Raw genomic sequence first — 13,181 nt, forward strand, 5'->3', positions numbered from 1 at the left:
TTAGAGAGCTCTACAATTGAATTGTTACTAGTAAGAATTACAATTAGAGATCTCTCTATTTCAATTGTTACTACTAAGAATGCAATTGCAGAGCTCTTTAATTCAATTACAGAGCTCTGCAATTATACATATATTTAATTGTTTTTTTTACTAGTAAAAATTCAATTGTAGAGCTCCGTAATTAAAAATGAATGGAAGTCAATGGAGACATATGATATGACTAGTAAAAAATTCATTTGTAGAGCTCTCTAATTGGAATTGTTACTAGTAAGAATTGAATTTGAGAACTCTGTAATTGTAATTTTTAGTAGTAATAATTGAATTAGAGAGCTCTCTAATTGTAGTTGTTACTAGTAAGAATTGAATTGTAGCGCTCTCTAATTGAATTCTTACTAGTAAAAATGCAATTACGACGAGTAACACTGGGTACAATTTAAGCTAAAATGGCTTGCCATATGTTTAATCCTACCGCCGAATGACCGCATTTGCTTTTCCAAATGCCCGCCTCCCGTTGGCCGCGAGTGGGCGGGGCCTAGAGAGATACGTCATTACGCTACTCGTGTCACTGCTGAAGTGGGTGCTTGAACGCACCAGGTTAAATCCTTAACCAACGCAGGCGTCAAGCTAAGTAGATTGAAGAGAATTCAGCGCGATTGATTTTTGATAGCGCTACGCAGCCGGGAAACAGCAGGTGAGTAACGCGATTCCTGGGTTAAGTGCTTGTTCAGTGGGTGTCGTGGATCTCGAGGAGATCGCATTTTCCATCGGAAGTTGCTAAGTCAGAATTTCCCATCTAATACAGGTTGCTCCTCGGCCCTCCGTAACATTGTCCTTGTTTGCTATCAGCTGTTCGTTGTAAACAGAACCTGTTGTTAAAATGCGTTGATCGTGGATGAGCGCTGGCTAGCACTGCGGTGTTAGTGAACGCGGTTCTCTATTTCGGTCCGATTAGTCAAGATGTGACATTGCGGAAAGTCGTCATAAGGACTAGTGAACTTTCTCCATGTTCATTGCGTATTGAAACTTGCGTGTAAGTTACTTGAAGGGGGGAAAGTCATATGACGCCAAAGTATATCATGTTAATCTGTGTTACGTCGTGTTGTTTTCTGATGGTTGCTTTAAACATGTTACTTTTTTTTAATTATCATGGAAAACTGACTCATTAAAGCTACTCATTTGGGCTTTACGGTGGGAAATTTTAAGTATTCGTCGTCAAACAAGCAATAGCTTATTTTCAGGTTTTGTAGATTATATTCTGTTCTTCATATTGGGTCGTTGTTTTGGTTGAAATCCTAAAGCAGATTTGGTAACTTGTCAAGCTCTGGCGTAAATCGGCTCAGATTGTGAAGCCCCAGATGTGGCGCCTGAATGCTTACATAGCACTAGATTTTATCAATCAATTCTAGTTTTTGATGGAATTTTGTAAACTGTGCAGCATGTCAACATGTATAAGATTGAAGTTGGGAACTGTTTGTCGTTGTTTTCAGTGTCCAGTGTTTAACAGGGAGCTTGTTTTGATTGAAGAGCCAGATAGTGAGAGAGTCAAGCTGAATTCCGAGTTGTCTATCGTCTTTTATATAAGTTTGTGTTTCTTTAACTATTTGGCTTTATAAAAATAATAATAATACAGTTCTCGTGATGTGCAAAACACTTGTGCTGCTGTTGAGGTGGGATATTGTTTTGGTAATATGGTTGGGTTTAATAATTTTCAAAAAGCAAAATTTTCTTGAAAAAAAATCTATTTGCACATCAAAACAAAATGACAAAGACTCAATTCAGCCATTGCTTTAAAAATATGGTTGGACCAGAACTTTCTCTGTCTTAATGAAAATAAGTCTGAGGTTGTTGTGTTTGGTAGTCCTGTGTAGATGCTATTGGTTCTTTAGGATCGCATATTTGTCCATTTACCAAGAATCTCGGTGTGATTTTTGACAGTGCTTTTAAATTTTAACAATCAAATTAGTTCTTTTGTAAAAGCAAGCTGAGACTGTTGGCTGAAGTCAAACCCTGCCTGGCGCGCAAGGATTTTGAATGAGTAATTCATGCTTTTCTTACTTCTAGACGAGACTACTGTAACTCTTCATATGTTGGATTGGATCAGTCATCTCTTCATCGCTTACAGTTAGTCCAGAATGCAGCAGCTCGGCTCCTAACTGGGAATAAAAAGCGTGAGCACATTACCCCAGTTTTAGCCTCGCTCCACTGGCGTCCTGTACGCTTCAGGATTGATTTTTAAGATTTTAAATGGGTTGGCAAAACCTTCTTATGCTTCTCGATGTTCTGAAATCCAGGTTAAAAAATAAAGGGGACCGATCCTTCTCAGTGGCTGCTCCTAATCTCTGGAATAGTCTACCGGTTCATATAAGAACAGCTCGGACTGCTGACATTTTCAAGTCGTTGCTTAAGACTCATCTGTATTTCTTAGCTTTCATTTTGAGTTGAGTTTTGATACTGTGACATTCTCTACTGTGTTTGTTTCGTTTATATTTTTGTGTATCCTGACATTAAGCAATTAGGTCAACTTTGGTTGTTTTTAAATGTACTATACAACTCAATTTGAACTTGAACTTAAAGTCCCCGTGAAATCAAAATGCCTTTTGTATGCATATTTACTGGTATCTATAAGCTAGTGTGCTCCAAAGTAATGACAAAACTCGCATATTGAAGATATAAGCGTTCAAAACCAAATGAGAGGAATCCCAGTTTACAGCATTAGTTGGAAAAAATCAAACTATTGGGAATCGGCTATCGGTATCGGTGGAGAAAGTAAAGCAAGCCTCTGTTTTTGAAGTGCACTGAACAACCCATTATTTCTCGTATCTCCTTGAGTTTGAGTCTCTGCATACAGCGGACGATAAACAGTGTAGAGTCACATTTATTTATATAGCACTTTATACAATACAGATTGTTTCATAGCAGCTTCAACAGTACAAAACAGGAAAATAACAATATTAATGTTGTAAAATGAATCAATTATGCAACAAATTCAATTTTAGCTGTAAAGCAGCTCTATAGAGGATTGACATTATTCAGCTCAATTTAGTTCAATGTTCTTTCAATTTAGCTCAGTTATACAGTGTTAATGTTGCAAAGTTAATCAGGAACAAGTTGAATTCAGCTATAAGCAGCTCTACAGAAGGGTATAGAGTTATTATTCAGCATAATTCAATGTCGAATCAATTCAGTTCGTAACAGTGTTGACGTTGCAAAGTTAGTGTCTGTATCATCTCAATTCAGTTAAATTTATGTTCTCATCCAGTAGTCTCAGTGCAGTTTAATCGATAATGTTAGTAAATATAGTATTTTAAAACCCAGTGTTAAAAAAAGTGGGTAAAAAAATAAATATAAATATATATATATATATATATATATATATTATCTGCTCACCAAAATATGAGGCAATTTTTCATGCCAGATACCAATATGTTCACGGTGTGAGTCCCGAATTGAGTATATTTTTCTGAACTACTGTCTTGTTATATTGCTGAAATGTACAGTAGTGGTTTGGACTTGCACCTGTTTACTGATTGAGAGCCTTTGATAAACCTGAAACCTGTTCTTTTTCCATTCCCGCACCTTTCTTAACAAACATAGTCGGTTGAAGTAGTTAAACAGTGTAACATTTGTCTTTGTTTGAATGAAAACCTTTTTTGGGTTTCATTTGTGCCTCTCATCTGCCTTTGTTTATGACCAACAGTGGAGCAAAAAAAAAAAAAAAAAAATGGTGATGGTGCTGAATACAAAAATATGCAAACAGAGATCAAAGGTCCCAGAAAACATTTTTACAGATCCACAATCCGTCTTATACCAGCGAGAGTCTAATAATCACACAGGTGGACTTTTGCCAGTAAATGGATTAGATGGATTAGGATTAAATGCATGTCTGTGAATGAATGTGAATTATTATTAGAGATCTGAGAAAAAGTCATTTCTGGTACTTGTTACGGATCAAATCCAATTATCTTACAATAACTGTAATCCATTACTTTGCCGCTTTGATGGTGATAAATATGGTGGACGAGTGGAAAAAGTCATGTGACTGAAACGAAGAACTAAAGTGAAACTATGGCTTTGAAAGCTTGCAGTTATCCTGGAACCACTTTGATAATGAAAATACATTTAAGTGCAAGATGTGAATATAGGGAATATGACCTTCTCTTAGTGCTTTTAAATTTGCTGACATTTTCATAACGTGAAAAAATAACTCCTAAAATAATCTGTATAATCATCGTACTAGTGTTGTCACGATACCAAAATTATGATTTTTTTCGATACAATACCTGACTAAAATACCTCGATACTGACTCGATACCACGTCAAAAAACTAAAACAGTAAAATGAACTGAACAATATGACAGAATTGACAGTTTATTGTTTTATAAATTAATAAAAAAATTAAAAAAACTTGACCAGCATGTTCCTTCCCTGCTTTTTGCCAATTCCCTCCTCTTTATTTAAAAAAAATAAAAATAAATAATAATTACATAATTACCGAGATGTTTGCAACAATCACATTATTATCAATCACGTTAACATTTGCTTACCTTTCACAATTCTGAACAGCTTGGGATAGGGGTGGGATAACCAAAATCTTATTTCATGATATGAGTAATATACGTGAATGATACTTGTAATAATTTAGCAGATCTACTCCTGCATTTAAATGTTTGTCACTCCCGAAACTTTGCAGTTTATACATGGCCGTTGCAGCATGAAAAAACAGACTTAATTAAATTGGGAATATTATATACAGAAAGTGAGCAAAGAACCTTCATCTCTCACTTTATTTCAGTACAAGCTCACTGACTGAGTTTTGTTTTTAATGGGTAATTCCTGATAACCTTTTTATGAGGGCTCGATTTTTCGATTAATCGTTTTTTTTTTAAATGTGGTCGATTCAAAATTGATGCTCAAAGGCCATGAATCGTTTTGTTTTTCCATATTTATTTATCTATCATCCGAAAGCCAGTATTAGTTTTCCTACACTCTTCATAGGTCTCCATGTTACAGCGAATGCGGTGAGATTTTACGTTGGTTGTATCTTAAACATAAAATAACCTGATCCTGTTTGATCAAGGCATGCGACTGTTCTGACTTGTCCAATTTTCAGCATATATTTTTCATCTTGCATCAAAATCCTGTCTTTTCATTGTATGCATTTGAAATATAGAGTTGGGTTCTGTTTTAATGGACCCAAGTGTACTTAAAATAAAAAGAGTTTAATATACAGGTTTGTGGCTCTTAATTTCTTTTTATTAATTAACCACTTGTAAACTTATGTTCACTGTTCTTTTTTTATAAATATAGGATTTGGATTAAATCTAAATTCATTGAGTCGAATCGAAATCGAAATCGAATCGGAACATCTGAATGGATACCCAGCCCTATTTATTATAGATATAATGGCCTTCATTTGAAAGAAATATTTGCTGTAACAAATCTGTATAGAGTAACAGCTCTGTTCTCTGTTACACAGCAATAAACAAACGGAAGCCTTCTGTTACATATTGCTTATGTGTGCAGTGTGAAATAGGCTTTACACTTTCAACTATACCAACATACCAGTGGAACAAAATGTGTTGCATGAACACAGTTACTGAAATGGCAAAAAGCGAGACTGTTAAAACAGGCTGATATGTTTCTCTTTTCTTTCTTTCCAGAGACATTGCTGCACCCCTTTCTTCCTCAGTTATTTTTTATTTAATTTTCAATGTTTGTTGGAGAGGAAAAGTCCAAGTTTAGACAGACGGAAATTTCAGACCTACAATGAGCACATCAAAACCCAGTGGACTCAAAGCGCCCAGCAAAATTGGTAGACCAGCCAATGCGGGCGTCGCGAAGACGACTCCTTCTGCTGGTAAGGGCCATCCCATTTTATCATATATAACATTTTATACAATATAAATAATATTATTGTGAACTTTCTAATGTAGCCTAGTAGTGAATGACTATGTTTGGATTAGGATTATTACTATGTAATACTTACAATTGGAAAAAGAATGGGAATAAAAGCATAGCTAAATTAACACATGTAAATGTCATTACTCCAAAGTGCAGTGAGTTGCGTATGCCCTATGCTGTGGTTATTTACAGAAAGATCATAAGAATAGCATCAACAAGAACTGGCAATACCACTTGCATTTAGTCCGTCGTCCAGTTTGTTTATAATGTGCACCACTTTAAGATTCACTTTACTTGCATATTGGTGTAATTTAAAATTTAATGTAACAAAGTCATTCAAATAAAATTAAGGCTCAAGTGTTTAAAGGGCTATCCGAGTAAACATGTTAAATGTTCAGGCATTCACCCCCCCCCTAAATTGGATAAAATTTTCCCCCATTTGAACTTTTATGGATTCTAATTTAATGGTTTAATTAAATTGTAATAATCAAAAAGCATGTCTTAAACAATTGAGTTCATGAAACTTTAACACTTTACTAATGTATTATTTTTTTCTTTTTACAATAATAGGGCCCTGTGAAATGTTTTATTTTTTCAGACATTCTTTGTTGTCTGTTTTTCCGGATTTATAATTTAATACAAATGTATTATCAAAAACGGTGGTAATCGAATGTAGGCATGAAACATTCACAATTTAATCTTTTATATATATATTAATTTTTGTCACAATTTCTTCAAGTTAAACCAGACTTTTATTTTGACCGGTTGTTGCGAAGACCTTTAAGTTTTTGTGGCTGCATCCAAAATCACAATTTCTTGAGTAGGTGCTTATTTTGAATACGTAATTACTTTTGCGACCACTTATAAAGGACCTTCTATATAGTGAGAATGTAATTCTTCTTTAATTTCCCAACTGGGATCAATAAACTACTACTACTACTACTACTACTACTAATCCGGATGCACACTACATTCACCATGCTGTCATTATCATGTGACCAGCATCAGTTGTGTCGCTTCACTGTCATTCATACATTCTCCCGTGGCCTCATGGGATAGTATGCCCACTTCAGAATGTCTCCGGAAGTAGTAAATTGTCTGCACACTTTTTCCCTTCTCTTTTATAAGTACTGTAAATTCAGACATACTACTCTTGTCACATATGTTTTTTCACCTACTATAGAGTAAGGAAGTATGCGATTTCGGATGCAGCTTGTATGTATATGATATGACGATAGTTATTTATCAAATTAATACAAATTTGATAAAAATCATTGTGTATAGCGTGCACAGTGTAAATACTGCGTGCTGTATTCTGAACAAAGCCTATTTGTTTTCTTCCTTTGGAACAGGTGCTTCCAAACCAACTCAAAATGACAAATCCTCAGCCGAAGCCCAAGATGCAGGCGAGCAATACAAGATTGGGGATCGTGTCTGGGTTAATGGCAACAAACCAGGCGTCGTTCAGTTTTTAGGAGAGACTCAGTTTGCTCCGGGCCAATGGGCTGGCATTGTGCTTGATGAGCCAATTGGGAAAAATGATGGTTCGGTGTCTGGTGTGCGCTATTTTGAGTGTGAAGCATTAAAAGGTATTTTCACACGTCCCTCGAAGCTTTCACGCACTGAAGGTGAGGCGGATGACACAACGACGGCCCCTCCGTCTCGTGCCGGGTCACCCACTCCCTCTAATGCATCAGTATCTGCTTCAGCCAAGAAACCAGCCTCACCCACCAAATCAGCTGCACCTACCTCAGATCTGGTGCGGTCCAAAAGTGAATCGGTGTCAAATCTGTCGGAGTCTGGTTCGGTCAAGAAAGGTGATCGGGAGCTGAAGATCAATGATCGAGTTCTGGTGAGTGTGTTGTGATGAGCATTATTGTGTGTCAAGTTAAGATAATTCAAGGTTCTCAAGATGGTCCGACTCAGTCAAAGCATTATTGGCTTTTCCATAATAGTGACTGTAAATTGTTGGGTATTGGACTGATTGCATGTATTTGGAATGAGGAATGTAAGCGGACATGCCAAGTTTCTGAAAAGTACCCTTAGGCCAAAGCGTTTTTTTTTCACGCGGCTGGCGTATTTTTTCAATTCTTTTCAATAGGAGCGCCGCGTTTTTAAAACGCCATGAGCGTATTGAGGCGCTGAGAGTTTAGTGCTGAGCGCTCTGCGTTTTTTATAGGTCGCCGAGAGACAGAGAATGTTCAACTTTGGGTAAAACGCAGCGCTCATCACTGTCACTGTCTTTTTGCCCAACCGACCAATCACAGTGGAGGAGGGGCGGAACTAATACCACACCGACCAACCGCCACATTCTGCTTGTACAACGTCAACAGATGACAACAACAAGCATAATAACGGAACAAAATAATTTAAAACAAGAGCCAGAGAAAACACATTACATTGTATCGACATTTTAATATAGAATCAACACAGAAACAAAATATGTGTGAAATAATGAGATACTAGTAACACTTTTACGGATATTCCGCATCATAACAAGCAAAGCGTCTCAACTGAAAAAAAATGCTCAAGCGCCCACAGCTAGGCGTTTTCAGCAGAGCGCCTAGCTGTCCTTTGGTGGACACACAACCTTATTTAATGGAGTAGAGTTAAGATTTCCTGATAATTTACTCACCCCAACGGCATCCAAGATGTTTATGTCTTTCTTTCTTCAGTTGAAAAGAAATTGAGGTTTTAGGAAAACATTCCAGGATTGTTCTCCATATAGTGGACTTCAATGAAGATCAACGGTTTGAAGGTCCAAATTGCAGTTTCAATGCAGCTTCAAAGGGCTCTACACCAGTGTTTCCCATCCTTTTTTCTGTCACGGCACACTTTTGATATGTAAAAAATCCAACGGCACACCACTATCACATTGAGCACTAAAATATTACAAAATTGCACAAACGTGCATTGTAATGTTTCAAATGGCATGTTAAAACGGCATTTAATATTTAAAGTAGACTGTACTCACATTTAATGTGAAACTTGAGCTTGTTTTGATGAACACAAATATGATATCCTGGCTGGAATTGATGACAACGACACATGGAGCTCTTGGTCAACTGCTCTTAATCTTTCTGTTTTTGTTCTTAATGTAAGTCCTGTCTCATTTCGGCAAGTTGCTCTTGTTGCTGCAATGACAGTCTATTTGCGTTGTCCATTGGAGCTGAGCTAAATGGGTCTCGCCCCCAGTCAAAGGCTTCGGATGAAGTTGAGGGAAAATAATAAGAGAATTTTTCTTCAAGAGTTTTTAGATGCTTAGAAATTACCTCACATAGTTTACACTGTCAGTGAAATGTGACCCAGTTCCGATTTTTTGCTCACGTGTGAAACAGATCGGATGTGTTCTATGACCGTGTAAACAGAAAAAAAGGAATGCATTCGGATATTTCGAGATCGGTTTCAGGCCTCGTTCATATGTGGAAATATATCAGATATAAATCAGATATGTGCCAATGCGACTGTCATGTAAACAGCCAGATCGGATTTTCTGAGGCATTAGGAGAGGGGGCCTCAGAAGACAACTCTTACTGCCCAACATTCTTTACAAAGAACAGGGATGCGCTGGCCCACGAATGGCCCAGTCACCCTCTTTATGCATTTCCTCCGATCTCGATGCTCCCTCAGGTCATCGAACGGATCAGGGAAAACAAATGTGCAGTCCTCCCAATAGCCCCTCTCTGGCGGACCCAGACATGGTTCCCAGAGTTGATGCAGCTGCTAGAGACAGCTCATTGGCCTATACTGCTGAGGAAGAACTTCCTTACTCAGGTGAACAGGACGATCTGGCACCCCCGTCCCGACCTGTGGGCCCTCCATGTTTGGCCCCTCAACGGGTACCCGGGGACATCCCGGAAGGAGTCCTAAGCACTATCGCTGAGGCTAGAGCTCCGTCCACGAGACGCCTCTATGCCCTCAAGCGGTCAGTGTTCACCAGCTGGTGCTCAGCTCGGAATCTAGACCCCTACTCATGTGAAGTACCACTGGTACTTTCATTTCTACAAGAGCTACTGGACACGGGTCGTACCCCCTCCACACTCAAAGTATACGTGGCGACCATAGCAGTCTTCCATGCTCCTGTGGCCTGCCAATCCTTAGGAATGAACGACCTGGTCGTACGTGTCCTCAAGGGGGCCAGGAGGCTGAACCCGCCTCATTCTCCCTCTATACCCTCATGGGACCTATCCACGGTCCTCAGGGCCCTTAGGGGACCCCCTTTCGAGCTGCTTCAGTCGACTGACTTAAAGCCACTTTCGCTCAAGACTGCACTCCTGCTAGCCCTAGCATCGGTCAAGCGAGTGGGAGATTTGCAAGCGCTCTCCATGAACGCTTCCTGCCTTGAGTTTGGGCCCAACGACTCCAAAGTCATCCTCAGACCAAGACATGGCAAGACAAGACTCTGTCGGAAGACGATTGAGAATTAAGTCTACTCTGCCCCGTTTGGGCTCTCGGAGTTTATATAGAGCATTCTGCCCCGTTCAGGCAGTCGGAACAGCTCTTTGTATGCTTCGGCGGCCGCACCAAAGGGCTCCCGGTCACGAAGCAAAGATTGTCACGTTGGATAGTAGATGCTATCTCTTTGGCCTACGCCTCAATGGACCTTCAATGCCCCATAGGCATCAGGGCTCATTCCACAAGGGGTATGTCCTCTTCATGGGCATGGTCCAGTGGTGTACCAATTGAAGACATTTGTGCGGCAGCCGGCTGGTCTTCGCCGTCCACATTTGTGAGGTTCGTTATGATTTACAACTCAAGATGAGCACCATGTTATATCCACTTAAAGTTGATAGTTCACCCAAAAATGAAAATTCTGTCATCATTTACTCTCCTTCATGTCGTTCCAAACTCGTAAGACTTTCGTTCATCTTCAGAATACAAATGAAGATCTTTTGTTGAAATTTGAGAGCTTTCTGTCACTCAATTAACAGCTACGCAACTACCACTTTTTTACGCTTCAAAAAGTTCATAAAAAGTTTGTAAAAATAATATCTGAATTGAGCGGTTTAGTCCAAAAATGAAGAGACTCGATCGCTTTATATGATGAACCGATTTAATTCAGGCTTTTATTCACATTTAAACTTTGATCAGCGAACATACACAGAAGCTCAACCGAACGCGAGAACATACCTCATTGGTTCTTGCTGATGCGTAACACGAGAATGAACCTCATTGGTTCCACATCAAGAGAACATGCTTGAGCTTCTGTTTACCACAACTGATGTGTGAGTTGATGAATGTTAATATGTGAATAAAAGTATAGATTAAATCTTTGTTTGCTAATGTAGTAGACGTGTTTATGAAATAAAGTGAAGCTGCTGTTATAAATATTCCATAAGCACTGTTTAGGAATCCTGTGTATGTTAAGTTATTTTTTCTTTCACATATTTTAGGTTGCTGGCTCGAAAGCTGGCGTAGTGCGTTTCTTAGGCGAAACCGATTTTGCCAAGGGTGAGTGGTGTGGAGTTGAGCTGGATGAGCCCTTGGGAAAGAACGACGGTGCTGTGGCTGGAACCAGGTACTGTGTCCTGTTCCTACATTAGCAAAGGTAGATTGAATTGAAAGAACGTTAGGAGTTTTACATGGCTGGATTTGTGTGTCATCAGGTATTTCCAGTGTCAGCCCAAGTATGGCCTCTTTGCACCAGTGCACAAGGTGACCCGTATAGGCTTTCCCTCCACTACCCCAGCGAAGGCAAAGACCACAGTGAGGAAGACGGCGACCACACCAGGAGCATTGAAACGCAGCCCTAGTGCCTCCTCCATCAGCTCCATGAGCTCTGTGGCCTCTTCTGCTAGTTGCAAGCCAAGCCGTACAGGACTGGTGAGTTACAAATGCCACCTCACATGCAAACCTATTTTTGGTTACATATTTTGGCCCTGTTAAGCATGCTAAAGCTGTGTAATTTTTGGGATACTAACAGCACCAAAATGGAATTGAAAAATCATTTCCCAAAATAGGTTTTGCCATAACTCAATCGATTGAGCCAGTCGACAGTTCAAGTCGCTTAAACAAATAAAGCAAAGTTTTGATATCAAATTCATTGAACAATCTCATTATTTTAGTGTGCAGCATTACAGGGAAACCAACATACGAATTTCTTGCTTTTTAGCAAGCACAGAATACAGCGTTTTTAGTTTTCTCGGATCCGCATGAAAAAGGATCATTTTGTTGTATGTACGTGAAAAATACAAAGGAAAACCTTAGTAGAAAACCTAGTCGTAAATGAAGGTCATGCCTGAACAATGGACATGATGTTACCGCATTACTGAGACAATATGATACAAGTAAATGTAGGCAATACAGTATCTGATGTAGTTTTCAAGATCTTGATTGGATTTCTCTCTGAAGTTGACAGAGACGTCCACAAGGTATGCGAGGAAGATCTCTGGCACTACGGCACTACAGGAGGCCCTGAAGGAGAAACAGCAACACATCGAGCAACTCATGGCAGAACGTGACCTGGAGAGAGCTGAGGTTGCCAAGGCAACCAGCCATGTGGGCGAAGTGGAGCAGGAGCTTACGTTACTGAGAGAAGGCCAGGAGCAGGTTAGACCCAGCGATTTCTTCTTTTTTATTTATTTGTATGTTGATCAATTTATTAAATAATTGATGACGGGCCATTGAATTGTGGAAAATAATGCAAACCTGAGGGGGTTATGCAGCCACAAGGCAGAGCAGGTTGTCAATGACATTTTTATGTGCTTTATTTAAAATAGTTTTTGTCCTTAAAACACTCTTCTATTAGAACTAGCTATTTTATTACGCATTCCCTCTCAGGCCTCCAGTGCTATTTCCAAAATTGCTATTTCCATTTTGAAATGTGAAAATGTAAATGTGACATTTTAAACAAACAAAAAAAATAAATCTACATTTTTAATAAACATGAATAAAACAGAAGTAAACATTGTAACCAATGGCTGGGTGCAGAAACTGCTTAGACTGGTCTTACAAGTGAGTCATCCAACTTATTTCTTTAAGACTGGTCATAACTTGAAGTCAGTTGTATAAAAACATAGGTTGGGCTAATTTTAATCTGAAAATTGAGACTAATTACTTGGTTAAATGCTGTTTAATCAAACTAGTTTTTAAGGCACAGTCTTAATGCAGTGGATGTGTAGATATATCTATACGTAGATGCCTCATTAGCGGCTGTTTCTGTGGGCCACGATACGTAAGCCGTCCGCCATATTGGAACGGTCAAAGCCAGTCTGTGAACATTCAAGAGCAAGTTGACTGCGCGTCTGCAACCATAGTTAGACGCATGTATGAATCTCTAT

At 38.9% G+C, this 13,181-nt stretch overlaps 1 protein-coding gene across 2 annotated transcripts in view; it reads left to right on the plus strand.

Annotated features, from left to right (window-relative positions):
• Positions 1–554: 554 nt before the first annotated feature.
• The window catches only part of clip1a (CAP-GLY domain containing linker protein 1a), a 48,758-nt gene continuing 36,131 nt past the window's right edge, over positions 555–13,181 (plus strand). For both annotated transcript variants that reach the window (XM_084413487.1, XM_084413488.1), the window contains exons 1-6: positions 555–691; positions 5,661–5,857; positions 7,254–7,753; positions 11,295–11,419; positions 11,508–11,724; positions 12,253–12,450. In XM_084413487.1, the coding sequence (XP_084269613.1) occupies positions 5,767–5,857; positions 7,254–7,753; positions 11,295–11,419; positions 11,508–11,724; positions 12,253–12,450 (1,131 nt within the window). In that variant the 5' untranslated portion in view covers positions 555–691; positions 5,661–5,766. The remainder of the gene's footprint in view (positions 692–5,660; positions 5,858–7,253; positions 7,754–11,294; positions 11,420–11,507; positions 11,725–12,252; positions 12,451–13,181) is intronic.

The sequence above is a fragment of the Rutilus rutilus genome (assembly GCF_951802725.1).
Source record: "Rutilus rutilus genome assembly, chromosome: 7".
NCBI lineage: Eukaryota > Metazoa > Chordata > Actinopteri > Cypriniformes > Leuciscidae > Rutilus > Rutilus rutilus.